Source organism: Staurois parvus, unplaced genomic scaffold, assembly GCF_062004578.1.
Source record: "Staurois parvus isolate SC_StPar_1 unplaced genomic scaffold, SC_StPar_1.0 ptg000684l, whole genome shotgun sequence".
In the NCBI taxonomy this organism is placed as follows: Eukaryota; Metazoa; Chordata; class Amphibia; order Anura; family Ranidae; genus Staurois; species Staurois parvus.
The window spans coordinates 2,282,325-2,302,648 of NW_028318480.1; the positions used below are offsets into that span (position 1 = coordinate 2,282,325).

General features: G+C 41.6%; 1 protein-coding gene across 2 annotated transcripts; it reads right to left on the reverse strand.

Moving 5' to 3' along the window:
• Positions 1 to 12,264: 12,264 nt before the first annotated feature.
• LOC149447496 (uncharacterized) lies at positions 12,265 to 19,969 on the reverse strand. 2 transcript variants are annotated; one of them, XM_089652512.1, is made up of 4 exons: positions 19,892 to 19,969; positions 19,297 to 19,365; positions 15,781 to 15,891; positions 12,265 to 13,245 (listed from the first exon to the last, which is right to left on the reverse strand). In XM_089652512.1, exons 2-4 carry the CDS (start codon positions 19,343 to 19,345, stop codon positions 13,049 to 13,051), a joined length of 357 nt encoding a protein of 118 aa, XP_089508638.1. In that variant the 5' UTR covers positions 19,346 to 19,365; positions 19,892 to 19,969; the 3' UTR covers positions 12,265 to 13,048. The 2 variants fall into 2 exon arrangements, with proteins under 2 accessions (XP_089508638.1, XP_089508639.1); XM_089652513.1 differs by having other exon boundaries at positions 19,888 to 19,910.
• Between the last annotated feature and the right edge of the window lie 355 nt (positions 19,970 to 20,324).

Sequence of the window (20,324 nt, forward strand, 5' to 3'; positions counted from 1 at the left end):
GCCAGGTAGGCAAGTAGTTAATTTAACTCTCACATTACAGTCATTAAACGCCCTGCAAACTTTAATAACAGAAAACCTTGTAACATATTAACTCCAAAAAGTACTGATTTAAGCGGCGAGAGTAAACAGAGTTACTTACTTTTGCTAAGGTTTTGGTAACCCTATTAGATGAAACCTGCAACCTTCCACAGGCGCAAGTAGAGAATACCCCTGTCTCCATGCACGACAGATATGTTTGCTCTTGATTTCTCAGGGGTTCTGAGCATACGTGTGTGCATGGGGTGTGTCGGATGTGCCTGGGTGCACCCTAATCACCCTGTGCACAACATGCAGAGTGGCAGCAGGGTTTCAGGCACTCAAACTCACTTTTGTGTTCTAGCACCCAACACAGAAAAGAGTGATGTAGCGGCCAACACGCAGAATGGCAGCGGGGACCATTCCACGTACCAGCACCTGGCCCAGGTGAAGGCTGAATTGTGGGTGACAGGGCTTTTTTCAGCTGGAACTTGACATAACTCGATTTCACCATCCCCAGCACTGGCCCCTTGCATCGCTCACTAGTCTCACTTATAAACAAAGAAGCTCGGCTTCTAGCACACTCCTGAACTCTGTACATAGCACACTCTTGAACCCTGCACTCTGTAAGTAGCACATTCCTGAATCCTGCACTCTGTGCATAGTTCGCTCCTCAACTCTGCACTCTGTGCATAGCTAACTTCTGAACTCTATACTCTGTGTGTAGCGCACTCCTGAACCCTGCACTCTGTACGTAGCACACTTCTGAACTCTGCACTCAGTGCATAGCATACTCCTGAACTTTACACTTTGTACATAGCATGCTTTTGAACTTCTGAACTCTTCTGAACTCTGCACTCTGTGTGTAGCACACTCCTGAACTCTGTACCCTGTGCGTAGTGCACTTTTGAACCCTGCACTCTGTACCTAGCACAACCCTGAACTATGCACTTTGTGCATAATGCACTGCTGAACCCTGCACTCTGTATGTAGGGCACTCCTGAACCCTGCACTCTGTATGTAGTGGACTCCTGAACTCTGCATTTTGTATGTAGCATACACCTCAACCCTGCACCCTGTATGTAATGCACTAATGGTATTTAACAATGCCCTATTAAGACCCTCCCCTACAGTTAGTGCAGTTTGGCCACACCTACCATTTGATGTAAAATGCTGTCTCCCTGTGGGGGTAGGTGATGGTGAGTCAATTCCTATACCTATTCTCTGAGAAAAAAAGCACTGGTGGGCAGAGTACAAGCAAAGTCCCAGCCAGAAGAGAGGGGGGAGGGGACCTGCAATCATGTACTATATCACAAGGGGGGAGAGGGCTGTGATTGAGGAAAGAGTTAATATTAATTTCCATTACCATTGATGCAGGAGTGGGGGATGGGAGGTTAACTTTCACTGGCATTACCACTAATGCAGGAGTGGGGGATGGGGGTTAACGTTCACTGTTATGACCACCAATACATGTGGGGATGGGGGGGGGGGTTAATGTTTACTGCCACTGACCCTACCTTCAATGGTGGCATGGTAGTGAAATTGTAACCCATCATCCCCCCTTCTGCATTTGTGGTTATGACAGTAAAATTAACCCCTCTCCCCCTGCCACACACACTTTTTGCTGCGGTGCTAAGCGTGCCACAGGTTACCATCTCCCTGGTAGGGCCCCAAAGCATTAATCTGCCCAGGGGCTCATGAGGCTATCAAGATGGCACTGGTTCTGTGTGCCAGTGGGGAGATGGGAAAAGTCTCCCTCTGACCGGCTCCGCCATAGGAGAAGTGTATACACACACACGCGCTTGTGCTTGAGCTTTGGGGTGCAAACCTTAATGCAATAGGCTGTCTATACCTATAGTTCTGAGCCTGGGTCCTCAGGGGGTTGATACACTTACTGTGTTGGAAGAGGTCAAAAAGCCTGTCGGTAATCTAAGAGGCGACCACTGAGATGTATGGTAAGACTGAGTGTGTCTAAGGACGGATTGGAGTCATCATAATTACCGAACATCAGAATGCTTTATTTCACCGAAGACGTGTGTCATGGTTCAGATTTGCTAGTTTATGGATGATAGTTTTGCATGTTTTCCAGCTGCAGTAGAAAGTTTGTGTGGTTAGAAATCAACATAAATGCAGTACATTGATTTTAATTCATTGCAAATTGGATGACTATCAAGGAGGTTATATATCTCAACAGCATAACATTTACATTGTGTGTACTTTGGACTTTAAGTAGAAGTGTAGCGTTGCACTTCGATTTTGTAGTGTACTGAGTTCAATGGAACAAGAGAGAGAGAGAGAAATGTGAAACTTGAATGAGAAACACAGTGGTATTCAACTGGAATTTCACTTCAAATTGGAGAAAATCAGACCGCGTGTGCTGATGGAATCGCACTAGAAAAGTGATCGAATTCGCAACGCATATGTAAAGTGATACTAAACACACACTGTTAAATTTACATTATGCCTTCTCTTTCTGTATGTAGATGATGGCACTATAATTATTTTATTTAAAAATTCTAAGTACCTTTTATTTCCTAATTGATATACAGCTGTCACATGACCCAGCTCATTCCCAGCCTGTCTACAGGGCAACAGTGGCAGAGGAGCTTCTAGTCCTCTGCTGCTGGTCACATGTTCAAAATAAAGAAACAGCCTTTGGGATACAGAATAAATAATTGATATCAATAAACCGTTTTAAATTGTCATATAAACATACATTTGAAATCAACATTTTATTATTTTTGACATGTGTCACGTCCCTCCAGCCTTTGTCCTAGAATACAGGAAGGTGAAGCCATCATCAATCAAGTAATATCCCAACCCCCACTGTGTTTAGCTGGTTATTGGGCATGGAGGAGAAGGGAGGGAGTGGGCTGTCATTTAATGCTGTGTATACGCCCAGCTGTGTGATTGTATATTCACATGGGCTGCTCAGATGTGATAGGGAGGAAATGCGCAGAACAGAAACATGATGAAAACTGAGCATGTTCACTAGCTGCCCTCCAAAATCCCCAACTGCAGTGGGGACATGAACAGAAAGTGGAGATAGGGAACAGCAGGATCAACCAGGTTTTTTGCAGAATACAGAAAACTAATCCCATAGTGAGTGAGTATGAACAGCATGTAATAGAGCAGTTACTGATAATTTTTAATTATGTGGGTTTAATGACACTTTTAAATGGTCTTAAACGATAAAAGGTTTTTTTTTTTACCTTCATGCATTCTATGCAAAAAACCTTCAGTGAGCAGCTATCCCCTCAGCCCCCTCCCCCCATGCATGACTGAGCCCCATCTCAATCCAACACTGTGTAAAAGAGCAGAGGCTCTCCCATGCTTCTCCCGCCTCATGGGCTGGGACAATCACAGCTGGTGAGGAGGGAGCAGGGAGCCAAGCCATAACAGACCCACAAAGGCAGGTTGGGAGCGAGCATCCAGCTTGCTCTGGGGGCACTCAGCAGTGGGGAGCAGCAAGGAGTGCAGGCCCGGTAAGAGGAGAATTTGGTCTGCTCTGTGCAAAACTTTTATACAAAGCAGGTGAGTATAACATGTTTGTTATTTTTAAAACACGAAATCTGAATCTTTAGTATCACTTTAAGTACAAATCATCTGCATAATAAAGCAGCTCATATAGTGGATATAAACAGTTTACACACCCCTGTTAAAATGTCAGGTTTCTGTGATGTAAAAAAATTAGAAAAAGATAAATAATTTCAGAACCTTTTCCACGTTTAATGTAACCTATAAAACTGTACAACTCAGTTGAACAACAAACTGAAATATTTTAGGTTGAGGGAAGTAAAAATAAAAAAACTAAAATAATATGGTTGCATAACTGTGCACACCCTTAAACTAATACTATGTTAAAGCACCTTTTGATTTTTTTACAGCACTCAGTCTTTTTGGATATGAATCTATCAGCATGGCGTATCTTGACTTGGCAATATTTGCCCACTCTTCCTTGCAAAAACACTCCAAATCTGTCAGATTGTGAGGGCATATCCTGTGTACATCCCTCTTCAGATTCAGGTCTTTTTACTAAAAAGATAACTAAATAAATTTTGGCCAAGATTTATGATGAAATACTATTTATTTGCAAATTTTTATAAGAAAAACACTTTTTTTCAAACTTTTTGGACTTTTTCATTTACATAGCAAAAAAAATAAAAATCCCAGTGGTGAATAAATACCACCAAAATAAAGCTTTAGATGTCTCAAAAAAAATGCTAAAAAATTCATATTGGTACAGTGTTGCATGACCGCACAATTGTCATTCAAAGTGTGATAGCACTGAAAGCTGAAAATTGGCCTGGACAGGAAGGGGGTAAAAGTGTCCAGACTGGAAGTGGTTAAAGGTGGAAAAAGTTCTGAAATGATTTATCTTTGTCTCATTTTTTTATATCACAGAAACCTGACATTTGAAAAGGGGTGTGTAGACTTTTTATATCCACGGCATGTATTGATTTCAATTGAGTATTTATCTTTTTGCTTGGAGTCAATTCAGCATCTTTGCAAAAAGTGCAGGCACATCATGAGTTAAGTCCAGTTATGAGCATGTCACCTATGGGACCTATCTCTATTACTTAGATGTGACAGGATTATTTAGCTCCCAGAGGATATGTGGGACACTCAAGGCTTTGAGACAGGAGAGAAGCACACAGAGCATCTATGTCTGCCCCCCCCCCCTTTTGCTGTCCATTCACAGAAGCATTGGTATTTTGTGATTGAGTTCACATAATACAAAGCCTTCTGTGAATGGGCAGAAGGAGGGGAGGAATGGGCATAGCAGTTCCTGTCCTGACAGTGATAATGGTCACCCTACTGTATCAAAACAACAGAAATTGGACAGGACTTGACATACCTCCCCCTTATTTCTTGTTTATAATGTAGATGGGAGGTGTTCTGTAGTTCTTGGAGATATCTAAGAACAATGAATGTACTGCCACAGCAGCCTGTTTATTTTATTTTTATTCATGCCTATATGTTCCACTGTAGCCCTATGTTTAGTTGTAATTCCACCATTCCCTTCTTCTACATGCTTTCAAGTTAGCTTTTGTTTCACCCATGTAGTAAAAAAAGAGCTTTAGCCTATTGCCACACAAAAAAAGACTAGAAAAACACCCCATGTATGTGCTAACATTGAATAAATAATACATTCTATTTCTGAGTCTTTTTGGTCAATTAAACTGCCTGTGGATCTCATCAAGTTAGCAAGTTGCCATACTGTCAATACAGACTGTGTCTCAGGAGTTATGTCTTCTACAAAGTGACATTTAAGAGAGAACAATGTACCTGATAAGTGTTTAGCACAGAGGTAAGTACAGATATATTGTTTTGCACTTATCAAACTGATATAACAAAATGCTTTCAATAGTATATATGGTACATACCCCTTAAAGTCAATGTAAAAGAACTGAGTATAAAACTGATAAGAAAAACACTAGAAGTTCCCTTTTAGGAAGCCCATACTATATTTTCCTTTGTTTGTACTGGAGTCAAAGCAGGATTTGGTCATCCACTTCAGATACAACAGTCCTTTGTCACTGCCCTGTTAAGACAATAATACTACCATTGATATTTAAGCTGTTAAGTATTTGCTCTGCTGAGAGTCAGAATAAAGGTGACTCTCATAATACATGATACAAGAAGAACACATATAGATACTGTTGCAGTTTGCATTGTGTCTGAGATGCCGTGGAATGTTGAGCATGAAACTAGATCCACCAGGTATAATGTAACACAAGACAGAATAATTCCCTGTGTGGGAAAGCACACTCTTGTCAGCTTTACTCTTGTTTATCATATACCAGGTTTGTTAATGAATCATCGTTAGTGCAACAGATCACAGTTTCACTTTCTTAGCTGGCCAGAGTTTGTGATGAGGCCTTCTATATTCCATCCAGGCAGGAGCGTATTTACCACAAGGCAAACAAGGCATTTGCCTAGGGCGGCATTTTTAAGGGGGGCAGCAGCATTTTTCAGGGGGACAGCGCTGCTCTCAAAATAAGGGATGAAAGAAGAGACACGCAGCATGGAGACCAGGTGGAATCTGAGAGAGGCTGCGGGCTGCTTGATGGTATGCAGAGCCTGACTCTTGTTCCCGGGGATGTCTGAAGCTGTGAAGGTGAGTGTCTCTGTCGCTGGGGTGGTGGTGGGGTTGCCAGTGTATGGGGGGCGGTGGCAGTGGAAGGTGTTGGTCAATGTCAGGCTCTCTTCTTGGGGGAGGGGGGTGTTGGTCAGTGTCAGGGTCTCTCCGTGGGGGGGGGGGGGCTGTGTTGCCTAGGGCAGCACGAAACCTAAATACATCACTGCATCCAGGGTCATAATGTTCAAAGGCTGCTTTTTCTGTTGTGTGGAGTCTGTGAATCAGTTACTTTCGGCCTGGTTCTGCCTTTTTTTTAGCACAGGAGATTTTCACACAGAGTCTCTTACAGGATGGCAAGAAGGTTGGCTTTCTGTTGGGGTTAGGCTTTGGTTCAGGCACTTCCTCTTACAGGATGGCAACAGTCTGTCCCTGTCTCCAAAGGAGACCACAAGTGGCCATTTCAACATTCAACATACAACATACTGTAGAGATATGGTCCACTGCTGTTACCATCAGAGAACCTGCCCTGAGAAATGCAATTGATGGAGCACACAGTTAAAAAGTAGCTGCAAAGAAGCTGCAGGAGGTCAGCAGCACTTAAATGAAACAAAGAATGAAAAAAAAGTGAAACAAGTATTTTGTTAAGGAAAAGAGTACAGTGGTTCATGATCCACAGCGCTATAACAAACTTAAAGTGGTTGTAAAGGCTGAAGGTTTATTACCTTCATGTATTCCATGCACGAAGGTAAAAGAAACCTTCTGTGTGCTGCTTCCCCAATACCCACCTGAGCCCCCACTCAATCCAGCTATGTGCATGGGAGCCTTGGCTGTCCCTAGTCTCTCTTTCCTCATTGGTTGAGACACAGCAAAAGGAACCTTTGGCTCCCACTGCTGTCAATGACAGCTAGAGAGCAGGGGGTCGGACTGATCCACAGCTCTATGTATCTTATGTATGCATACAGCGGGGCTCAGGAGCAAGTACACACCAGTGCCCCCATACCAAGCAGCTTGTTATTGGGGGCACTGGTCAAGAGGGAGGAGGACTGGTGGGGGACCCAAGAAGAAGAGGATTGCGGTTGCTCTGTTCAAAACCATTGCACAGAGCAGGTAGGTATGACATCTTTGGTATTTTTTTAAACAAAGCTTTAATATAACTTTAACATTAATTTAGGGTTTTACATCTACTTTAAAGTATATGTGAACCCTCACCTTGTAAAACAACCCATTCAGTTTCAAATAGAAATGAGAGGTAAAACGTGTGTATAGCTGGAAAAACATTATAAATACCTCTTTTCCCCTTTTTTTAAGTGGTCACATACCCTCTGTTCTCAGATGCACAGAGAACAGAGGGTGGGAGAAACAGCAGAATACTAATTTTCCCAGTGAATGGCTGTGCAGAGGGAGGGGGCATGCAGGGCAAGTCTGATCATTAATGGAGAACAGGTTGAATTCCCCACACAGCTAAAACAAATCTGACCACGCTGTGCTCATTCCTGGTTTTTAATAGGAAAACAGAGTGACTGACAGGAACACCAGAGATTTCACACAAGGGAAGCAATACAAAGAGAACAGGATATTTTTTCATACAAGTACACGGTACACATATCAGGAACATGAATTGTTGCAGATGGTATAGCTGCCCATTTGTCTTGCCAAAATGCCTCCAGGTCATGCAAAGTCTTTGGTCTTCTTGCATGAAGCGCACATTAGAAATCATGTAGAAGTCTGTAGAAAGAGTTGCTCAATGATATTAAGGTCAGGAGACTGTGATGGCCATTCCAGAACCTTCACCTTTTTCTGCTGTAACCACTGAAGAGTCAACTTGGCCTTGTACTTAGGGTCATTGTCATGCTGGAAAGTCCAAGAGTGTCCCGTGTGCAGCTTTCATACAGAAGAATGCAAATTTTCTGCCAGTATTTTCTGATAGCATGCTGCATTCATCTTGCCATCGGTTTTCACAAGATTCCCAGTGCCTTTAGAGTCCACACCCCCCCCCCAAAACATCAGTGTGCCATCACCAAGCTTCACAGTGGGGATGGTATTCTTGTCGCTATAGACCTTGTTCACCCATTTCCAAACATAGCGCTTATGATGGTGACCATAAAGCTCTAATTTGGTCTCATCACCCCAGATTACTGTGTGTCAGAAGTTGTGAGGCATGTCAAGGTGTTGTTGGGCACAGGCCTGGACTGGCAATAGGGCTGACTAGGCATTTCTCCAGTGGGCCGGGACTGCATGTTCTAAGAGGAGAGGCCTGTTGATGACTGGGCTCACCTCCCATTCTGCAGCCATGCCTAAAGCACAGCCAGCAGGAGGTGTGGGAGAGATGTCTCTCACACACAGGAAGCACCTCCGGGGGGGGACACCTCTCGGGCCAGCTGCTGAAGACACACCACACTGAAGGGGCAACAGTGGCCTCTTTCCTTCAGTGGCCTTCACACCGTGACAGCTGCACAGGGGTGGAGAGGGCCGTCACACACTGGGAGAAAGGTGAGCACACTGAATCCTACACTGATCCAGTATTCCAGTCCACTCTGTAGTGGGCATGGATTGGGCTGTCTCTTTGCTGGATTGGGCTGTCTCTTTGCTATATTGGGATTTCTTTTTGCTGGACTGGGCTGTCTCTTTGCTGGATGGGAATGTCTCTTTGCTGGATTGGGATGTCTTTTTGCTGGACTGAGCTGACTCTTTGCTGGATTGGGATGTCTCATTGCTGGATTGGGATGTCTCTTTGCTAGATTGGGATTTCTCTTTGCTGGATTAGGATTTCTCTTTGCTGGACTGGGCTGTCTCTTTGCTGGATGGGGATGTCTCTTTGCTGGATTGGGATGTGTCTTTGCTGGGCTATCTCTTATTGGGATGGGGATGTCTCTTTGGTGGATTGAGATGTCTCTTTGTTATATGGGGTTGCCTCTTTGCTATATGGGGATGTCTCTTTTTTGGATGGGGATGTGTCTTTCCTGGACTGGGCTGTCTCTTTGCTATATGGGGATGTTGCTTTGCTGGATGAACGGTCTGTTTGCTTTATGGGGATGTCTCTTTGCTGGTTTGGGATGTAATGTAAAGGGGCACTATGATATAAAGGGGACTGCACTGTAAAGGTGCGCTGTAGTAAATATCAGCAACCACCCCTGCCTGACCCCCCCCAGTCCCTGGATAAATTGGCTGCTCATTCTAAGATGCACCTGACCTGTTTTTTTGTCCCAGTCAGGGAGTGGTTGGGCATATTATAAAAAAGCTTTTTTGTAGCATTGGTGCAAGTAAAGGCCCCTTTCTGGCTACTTGACCATGCAGCTTATTTTTGCTCTCGTATCATCGTATTTTGCACCTTGAAACAACCACACCATTTTTTTCCGCAGCAGCCAGTATTTTTCCTGAGGTTACCTGTGGGTTTTTCTTTGTATTCCAAACAATTCTTCTGGCAGTTGTGGCTGCAATCTACCTGACCTTGGCTTGGTATCAAGAGATCCCAGAATTTTCAATTTCTTAATAAGTGATTGAACAGTATTGACAGGCATATTCAAGGATTTGGGTATCTTTTTATATAATTTTCCATTTTTATATAGTTCCATTACCTTGTCTTTTGACAGTTATTTTCTGCTTCCCATGACTTAGTATCTAAATAACACTATGCAAGCAAAGGGCTCACATAATGGGTCCCAAGAGAATATCTATCCTGCTCAGTGCATCCACATGAAAGCTAACAAACTGATTGACTATTTACACACAGACACTTACAGCCCGGTCACATCGGGTGCGACTTGGCATGTTATTATTAACGCTGTTAGAGCGGTCATGCCGGTACGGTTCAAACTTGGTCGGAGCCGCACCGATTTCTGAAGTAGTACATGCACTACTTTTGTTACGATTTGCATAAACATCTGTGTCAGATGTCTTGCAAATCGCAACTGAAATTGGCAGGTCACCCGACTTTGAAATCGTGTGACTTCACTGTAAGTTGCACGATTTCAAAATTGGCTTTGATGTGACCGGGGACTAATTGCAATTTAAAAAGCCATGATGTGGGAAATTAACCTTTAATTGTCATTTTAACCCATTTGATTCTACCAAGGCCAAACATTCCAGGGTATGTAAACTTTTAATCAATAATCAATTGGGTGATTTCTGTCATTATGATTTAAAAAGGAGCCAAACAACTATGTGATAATAAATGGCTTCATATGATCACTATCCTTAACCACCTCCCGTCTGCCATATAGTCCAATGATGGGCACAAGGTGGTTCTCTCATTCTGGGAGGACGTCATATGATGTTCTCCCATTCTCACCGCGCATGCGCGGCTCCGGGAGCGTGCAGCGTGGCGATAGGCGGTGCGCTGTGTCCCTCGGACACAACGGATCACCGATCCATGGAAAGAGCCGAAGACGTCGGCTTGGTCATGTGATCAGCTGCACCTTTGGTGCAAACTGGCTGTATTTGGTACAGATACATAGAAAGAAAGCCCAATCTGTCTTGAAAAAAAAAACAAGACTAGACTGATTGCAATGAATAACGTACATGGCCCTTCTTGGGTCTCTGCTTGTATTTTATCATGACCCTGGGAGGAGCTGGCTGCTAGTTTGGTGAAGGCTGGAGACGCTTGCCATCAGTGAGGGGAATCCTGAGAGGAGTCTGTTCTTACAGGATCGGTTGATCCCTAAAGCGAGCTGGCCCTGTTGGGGTCTAAGTAAGGAGGTGAGGGGGCATTTCGGATATTGGAGGATTGGCACTTGTGAATCACGTACACAGCACGATATTTGCATGAGAGTGAAGTGGGAGGACCACTATAAGCATCGTGTTTTTTGGAACTTTTTGAACTAATTATTGGCTCACAGTTGATGTGCACCATTTTGTGTGTTTTTTTCACAGTATTGAGTTTTACATTTCACTATGTGCACTGTATAGTCCCTATGAGAGGGAATTCACGTATGACACTATTTATTGATTTATTTATGTAGATTTCCCTGGTGTGCATAATAAGGGGACTGTTTAGCATGTATTACGTTTATTTATTTCAATCACCAATTAACTTATTTTTAGTTTTGTCAGCGCTACACTGTTTATTTCAATTGTTTTTTTTTTCACTTATTGGGTATAAGGTTAGTGTCAGCATCTTTGAGGGCAGGACTCCATTTAAGCGCAGGAGGATTTTTCACCATATTAGTATTAAAGTAGATATTGTCCCTAACTGACACAGTGGTATGGATCAGCAAATTGTACCTTTATTTACGATGTGCTGTGAGATACACCTAGTAAACAATAATGCATTTCTGCCTTAATCATGACTAAGGCTATAATGCATTGCTGTATCTCCCCACATATCATAAATAAAAGGTACAATTCACTGCTCTATACCACTGTGCTGGCTTTTCCACTAGACCAGTGGTCGGCAAGCCGCGGCTCGCGAGCCACATGCGGCTCTTTACAAACTTAAATGCGGCTCTTCTGTGTGCCGGGCGGCCACCCGTTCCCCTCCCTCCTCTCGGGCGGCCGCCCGCTCCCCTCCCTCCTCTCGGGCGGCCGCCCCAAAAGTCAGGACTCTGCAGCTGTCAAGATGTAGGCGGGGCAGCATGACGAACTCCTCTCCTCTCACAGTCCGCCCTGAAGACCAGAACGGCGCGGGAACACGGCGAGAGGAACGCGCGGAGCAAAGGTAAGTGAATTGACACAGGGGGGACTTACTATATGGGGGATGTATTTTCAGCTTTAAAAATGTGGCTCTCAAAATAAATTTCAATCGTGGTTTTGGCGAGATTTGGCTCAGTTGAAAAAAAAGGTTGCCCACCACTGCACTAGACTATATGATTGTGAGGCTTCAAAAACCTCAGGCTGAGCACTAGATTGAGTGTGTATGCACACTGTAGGGGGACGTGTTAGCAGCACAGCTCTCTTCTCAATTTGTTCCTATTGTCCCTAACTGAATCCCATTTTGTTTGCAAAAGCACTGTTCACAATTAATGAAATGCTTCTTTTTCCCCCCATCACTTGTTGTATCTCAGTACTGCTGATCCAGTGGTAACTATATGGCATTTCTAAGGGTGGGTTTCTTTGTAGTGAGAAGAGGAGCATATTGCATTTATAATGAGGGGTGAATAAGCCACTTGTAATCTCCCCTATAAGCCCATGTGACAAGGCCAGAACCCATTTGAAAAGCAATAACCTGATCATTGTCTCTCTAGAACAGGAAATATTTAATAAAAACATTAAGCATATATGAGATTTTTGGTTTACATAAACTTCAATCCTTAAACAATGAATCCAAACCCAATGTTAACCAGGTTCCAAGAAGTAAGACAACCGCCTGATATCCATACTCACCTTCTCCTTGTCAAAACTGTTCAGCTATCCTGTAGCAGGATTCACATGAAAAACTATTATGCCAAAAAAAAAAAAAAAAAAAAAAAGAAGGTAGCCCAAATGGTCAGAGCCAAAAGGGGTTTCATAAATTCCATTTAATATAACAAGACACAACATATCTAGAGATTGAATATTGGGACTTGCATTTATATTAAAAAAAAAACAAAACCTTAAATCTTATTACAAAATGTATATAAAATCTGTAGGTATATTTCACTATACATCATTGTAGTCAATTTTAATAATCAAAAATACATTAACTGGAAAAAACCCCCACAAAATGAAAAATCCCAGTGTACTTCCCATGTGAATCAGTCCAGCGAAAGACCTCATACTCACAAGACAGTCTACAGAAAGACCATCTCTTATTGTGGATGTGGAATGGCATTAGCAGCTTGAGTGGTAAGGAAAGTAGAACCCCAGTGAGAGCAAAGTAAGCATGAAGGAGAAAGACCAAGTCACTGCTTGTGTAGTGCAGGACTTCTGTAGGACATTGTTCTTAGAAAACAACTTGGCAATATCAGGAGTTGCAGCTTTAGCATGTTTACATTCAACATTGCCCCAAGGCATCCCTGATGATTCTAGCTTAGCTGATCACACAGCATTCAGTAGCCACAGAAGTACCATCCCCAATCCTAGGGAGAAGGAAACCTTGATAGAGTTGCCAGCGTTGCACTGATCTCCGTTACAGCATGCAATGTTGTAGTCATAACCAAAGGTGTTGTCCGTCGTTTTAGTAGTGGCAGTGCAGTTCTGTTCACAGCTCAGCTTGGTGAACAGGGAAAACGAACCTGTAAATTAAAAGAAGAAGACTGCACTTAGACCATGCTACTAAATTTTTAAAAACGAATTCTCCTGCGCTCTAGGGCTCAGACAGGTGGCGAACAGATGGAACCAGGCCTGGAGGGATCGTCCACCAATGCATAAAGGGCTGTGCGGCTCCAAAACAAGGCTGGGGAAGCCCAATCAACACTGCAGAATGAAATGAAAACGAGAAGCGCACCAACCTTGCGCATTACCTCAGTAACCAAAATTTATTAATTGTAAAAAATATACTCACAAACAGCGAATAAAATAAGGCATGTAAGTCCTCACAGGGACTTGAAGCTAACATGAGTCCCATCAGGGGAGTAGGTGTTCAGTACAGCTGACACGTTTCGAAGGGGGTCCCTTCTTCCTCAGAGCTAACTGAACTGTGAGTGCTCTCTCCTATATATACTCCTGGACTGAACCTAGGCCCTCCTCCCCACTGGGTTGGGCAGTCTCAGGTTAGTAGGAGGGGCCAAGATATCGTCAACAGACAATCACTATTTGTAATGCCATCAGAGAGAAATGATATAGACAAAACGTAAAATATAAGATATAAAATATATAAAACCACATTTTGCATACACCACTTAGTATGCATGTAATATATCAACTTAGCGATGAACACCAATGGGAATGATGATAAATTTTTAAAAGCCAGCTGCTAATATTCAAAAGCCAATGCCACCCAAACATGGCACCTCCATTGGGCATAGATCAGGGCATTGAAGTACCCTCTGGTTTATCATATGTCTATGTCTTCCATGGTGATGTTCAACCAGGTTATCTCCCACAGGGCCATAATAAAAAGGCATTATTCTCACACCTTGGCTGTCAAGAATATTTAATGGTGAAGAATTTATCACCACCATAATCTGACTTTGTTATAGCAGTAACCATCAGACAGAAGTGTATATTGTGGCACGGTATCACTACGGATGTTCTAGAGATATTTGTAAAGAGGGAAACAGGTCATAAACAAAAGTGATCATCAAAATACATAGCAGGCACCCCATCTCTATCTGGAATGGGAGGTCAACATCAGAGCTCTCACTCAAGAAGTGACTCTAAAGTATTCCCATACTTTACCCTTACCCCCACCAGCTAGATAAGAGATTGCTACCCCCCCCCCCCATTCCAAATCAGAGGAAAAATGTTTGGATTGGAATTGAGCTTAAAGTATATCTGAAAGGCAAAATTTGTTTAATTATGATTAAAGCAACAAGTGGTGGTAATCTGTCAGATCTTGAGAAGTAAAGGGTGGTAACATCATTCAGGTTTATTTGCCATCTATGTTCCACTGGGGAGTTTTCAGAGGAAAAAAAACAGGAAGCAAGAGGAAATATCAACAAAGTAAGGGAAATCCTATCAGATAAAAAAAAAAAAAAAAAAAAAAAAAAAAAATGATACAGGGGGATTTTCTATGTCAACCTAAAGAAGAACTCTGGGATAGGCAAAAAAATACCCATTAGTACACCCCCTACACAAAAAAACAGTTAATACATTTTTTTTTTAAATCCTTACCATTTAGGAGAAACCCCTAATAGAATTTCATAACCTCATCTATGTAATTCAAAAGATAACAGCAGGTGTTCTTCCAAGGAGGAGGTGTAATAGAGATGACATCATATCCTCTCCTCTCTCTGCAGAAAAAAAGGAAACTACAGTTCCCATCAAGCACAGGGAATTGTAGTGAATGGGGGCATGTACACTAGGCCTGTACCTGTTGAATGTGTCTGAGAGTCTCAGTCCACCCACCACTGCAAGTGGGGTTGAATTACATCTCTACTTCCTGAAGAACGAACTACAGAACGGATGTGCCAAGACCAGTGGCTGGGGGAATAGGAGGCATAGCAGCCATTGGTCTTACAAACAGGAAACCAAAGAACATTAACAGTGTGATTTTGAAAATGAAAAGGCTATTTCAGAGCAACTAGAGTGAACCAGAAGATGGGATGATATTCAGTGAAGGCAGAAAATTAGCAACAAGGACCTGTAAATATGTTTTTGGATGGAGTTCTGCTTTAAATTTGATATTTTTCCTCACTTTCAGTCCCAGTGACAATAGCTACTAGAGCAATTAGAGTAACTAAATCTAGCCAGTGGGATCACAGACAACACTAAACTTGAAAGGGTTGCTAACTCCCGTTGACTTTAGATACACAAAAAAAGAAGAAGTTTTAGGTTTTCAAGAGAAAACACATACACCCCTATGTGGCAGCATCAGTCCCCTGCCAGAGCTAAACCCAAGAACTGAGCAATCACATGACCACTGATCTCTCAGTTCTGGTCTGTTCAGAGAGGGGAGCAGCAACTGTTAATTAGTGCTCTCCACTCCTGAGTGTTTATTGGAGCTCCTGGAAAGGCTGCATGCCGAGAGCCAAAACATGCTTTGGCCATACTTCTCATTAAAGGCCGATTGGTAGACAAGATACAGAGAACTACAGCATTGTCTGTGTTAGTCCTTGCAGGCTTGACATGAAAAATAACCTTAAAATATCTTATATTTTCTTTCTTACCGAAAGCAGCTTTGGTGGTGGAACAGTTGCCAGTGCAGCTTTGAGTGGATGATCCAGTAAAGCAGATGGAAAGCGCTTTGAATTTACACACGTTACATGTAATGGCAGAGGCTGCAAAGAGAAAAATAAATAAATAAAAAAAAATACAAGTTTTGAGCCTTCTACCAAAAAGGGTCTGGGGACAATTTTAGTACAACATTCTGGAAGGAGTTGCTATAAAGCCGATCTCCAACCTCATTACATTTACACCATTGTGTTTTTTATTGCTTTTTGCAGAAGCACACTACAATCCATTTAACATGGTTTCCTGTGGGACATGTTCACATCTATGCGTTTTTTTCAGCCACTGAATTTTTGGAAAGGGTCAGGGACTTTTTGAAACGGATAAAAATAAAAACAAAAACACGCAAAACCCAGTAAAATGCAAAAAGCATTGCAAAAAAAAAAAAAGAAGATCAATAGTAAACTGCATTGGTATGAACCAGGCCTAATGAGGGCTTCTGTAGTTTTGGGAGGAAGCAAGGGAGTGTGGCTGGAAAGACAAATAAGCAGTGTCTCTTTAAAGAAAACCCATGTTTTGGTTTGTTCAGTGACTTAGGTAATGCCCAGTACTTCCAGAAATGGAGAAGTGTGTGACAGCACTGGCTCAATTAGTACTGTTACATGGGAAGTCCATAGCCTAGTGATACAGTACAGTATCTGCACTCACACCCATTTGAATTGGCCTTCTCTAATAAATTTGAGTTGCAGCACACCCTTAGATGAGTGACAGTTGAACCTCATACAGGTGCACAAAAAAAAAAAAAAAAAAAAAAAAAAAAAAAAACACACAACATCCCACACACTTGTATATACTAAACCACATGTCTGATTAAAGTTGTGAATAGGTTCTTACACCCCCAACTATACCAAGACCTTCCATCACTGAAGAACTAGATGTATGTCCCGTACAAATAGTGCTAGGTTTATCAGAAGAGTACAGGTGCTTTTTACATTATGTATAGTTTATTTCCTTCTACCGGTACCACCTATCCTGAGCTCTGGGATCAATAATCCTACACACACCCCCAACACAAGATTGCTATGCTCTATGCTCTTAGCCTCATCTACGACAACCCTCTCTACCCTTCTAAAAGCATTTTATTGATTAAGCAGTTTCTGTCAAAATTTCCTCCATTGGCAAATCAAATATTTGAACTTCTCATTGATGAAAAGTGGATATTGTTATACAATACCATGTTTACACCATGAGAGTTTTAGACCACATGACTTCTTGCTGAAAGGCACTCTTGTATATACATCTCAATGCCACCTTGTATGGACTTCTCTATACACCTTTGCGATAAGATGGTAAGGAGACCCTGTCAACTCTGTGAGGTCACTGAACAAAAAAACATCAGATTTTAAGGGTAAATACAAAAGGATAATGGAAAGTAGACCTTAGAAATAGGACTGGTTTTGCTGGCCTTCTGAAGGCAACACAATGACTGTCTGTTACAGTGTATGGGATAAGTGATTTGAAGAAGCCTGGTCAAATCTGAATATGAACTTATTTACATGGATTAAAGAGTTCATGATTTGCCAACCAGCCCAATTTATGAATAAATTTAATACTTTAATTGCTTTAATACTTTTTAAGTCACTGCTCTAAGAACAAGGACGCCGATCAAGTCTATGAAAAGGCAGGACTCTGCATTTTAGTTCTAAGCCAGAGTTTAAATAATTGAAGTCCAAAGGGTTAGCATGTCAGATAGGCAAATAGTACCAACTGCAACGTGTAACAAAACATAAAGGGGGAAGATGGCCACCATGTAGTTCATGGATGGGTGTGGGGACTAGTACATTGTGCAAGATAACAAGGTGAGCGGGGCAGAAAACTGGTGACTCCTAGAGTCAGAGGAAGTTGACAAGGCCAATTTATCTAAAAAAAAAAAAAAAAAAAAAAAAAAAAAATGGTACCAAGGAGATTTAGTGGATTTTGACATTGTACTGGTATGTATAAAAAGCTGGCTTGGCCACCTACTGTGGTAAAAATAAGCATAGCCCCAAAAGAGTTAAACAAACCACTGAAACAAAAAAAAAAAAAAAACACCACCCTGTTATTCTTATGCAGAGCTGTGGAATCAAATGGTCAAATCTGTACATTGTGTTCACTCATTCTTTGTTACACTGTGCCTGAAGAGCCTTTTGAAGTATTGAACACAACAGGAAATGTTCTGCCTCTGCTTTCCACTATAGAGTCCTGATGCAGCATGTTAAAAAAATTACCATGGAATTTTCCTATAGACACAAAACTGTAGTTTATATTCCCCCCACATCAGCATACCAGATTTGTATACAGTCACTGAGTACTATGGAATCTGTTCACGCAGAACAGAACAAGGCAAAAATATATGCATACTATATTATATACTTTTTATGTATTTTTTTCCATATATATAGTTATATTTGTTAGGTTAATTACTGCGCTATATCATTATACACACTAACTTTTGCTAGTTGAATCATTGTGACCAGATTAAATAGAATACATTAATGGCTCACACGTTGGAGGGAGGAGTATGGATGTCTTATTATTTTGGTCTGACCTCAAATATGGTGAAATCAAGCCAAATAACAGCTGTGTGCACATTTAGCTCACACTGCCACGACTTGGAATCGGACTTGTGAAACCCCAAGTCACATGACATGTGAACTCCCATGTCAATGAGAGCTGTCTTAATTAGCACTACTGAAGCATAATTATCACTAATGAAGTCACTCCGACTTTAGAAAAGGTTCCTGTAGTACTTCAAGGTGACGTCTGCCCCTAGACTTTAATGGAAGTTGCCTCCAAGTTGGATCCTCCTCTATCGTGATGTAATTTAGATCCAACATTACAGGAAGATTACCCAAGCAATGTCGCATGGCATGAAAGTGACGCATCAAGTTGCATCAAAGTTATACTCAAGTCGCAGAAAGTCACCAGCAAATCACCGGGAAGCTGCAACTTTCAGGTCATAGTAGTAGGTTAAACGTGCATGGACATCTGTTTTGGATGGATTTTTCTTTGCTACTCTTGTAATCAAAAGGCCCTTTAACAGTACATGTCATATACATGTGTAATAGTAACATTTTAAACAAGGAGTAGCCTGTGCACATGCCACAGTGTGTGGCAAACGCAGTGGTAGAAAACATTAGTTAACACAGTAGAGTATTTGGGACCCATGCAGACAGTAAGGATTATATACACTTTAGAGCATATACAATATAGTTCCCCTAAAGTGCATAGAGTTGAATAGTCCACAGAGGAAAGAATTGGGTTTTGCACAAAATGCATTGATATGTAGTAAAATTAAATGAATTTCGAAAACAACAGTGTGAATAAGCGAAGCACGGTAGACACACCCAAGCACAACACAACAAAGAAAAACAGTGAAAAAAATGCAACCCCCTCTCCCTCAGGATCAGAATTGCATAAAAAAAAAAAAAAAAAAAAAAAAAAAAAAAAAAAAAAAAAAAAGAGTCATCACTTACCTACTGCAATCAATCCGACAGCAAACGTTACATACAGGAGCACCTTCATGGTTCTAGACTTTCAAGAATCTGTAGAAAGGAATTAAAAAAGTGTAAAAAAAAAAAAAAAAAAAAAATTATGTCTTTACTAACAAATTCTTCACACTGGAGTGCCTAATAAAGCACAGAAATAGCCAAGAAGTACATGAAAGAATAGAACAGCTGGGATGGGTGCTAGAGAAGAACACAAGAGGCTTTGGTAGGCAGAGGCACAAATAGGTGTTACCAGCAGGGCAAAACGCACACAACAAAAAACCCACACTGGAATTTTTAACTAATCTGACTATGAAAACCCCAATTCAGATTAGTCAACAAAGTATGCTGCACTTTGAAAATCCTTGCACAAGCATATTAGGTGAAAAATAGATTTTTAAAAAGAGAGGGGACATTCTATCAAAGTATAAATCCCACAATTATAAAAAAAAATTAGAGCAATCACAAAGAACAAAAATTAAAGGGTTAAAGTAAATTCTCAAAGCAGGTGGATGAACTAGCATAAAAAAGGTAAATAAAAGGAACACTATAAAAGTGGAAGCAAGAAAAAAAAAATACCAACTGTTCTCAGAGATTGCCACCTCTTGCAGACTGAACATAGTTATATAAACCCCTCTATATACCTCTATTTCAGGGGAGGAGAATGTAGATCAAGTTACTCCCTAGAGTGCCACACCTGTTGAGCTGTGTTGTGTGCGCAGCAGAGATTGACAGATGGAGGGGCTTGTGAAAACTGATCACTGACTGTTAGGTTGTTACTGGTTTTAGGTACCTGTGCCCTGGAGTGCAGGCTCTTGTAGTTCCCCAGCTCTATTAGACTACATTCACATGGGCATAAAACTTATCATGCACAAACATTTTTTTGTGTAAATAATTGCATTAAATTGACCTGTTTTTTTTTCCAGTATCTGCATCTGGCTTTACATGTAGATAGATTTTGTGTTATGGAGCGCATGTTTACTCATCTGTGTGAATAACTCATGTCTGAAAACAAT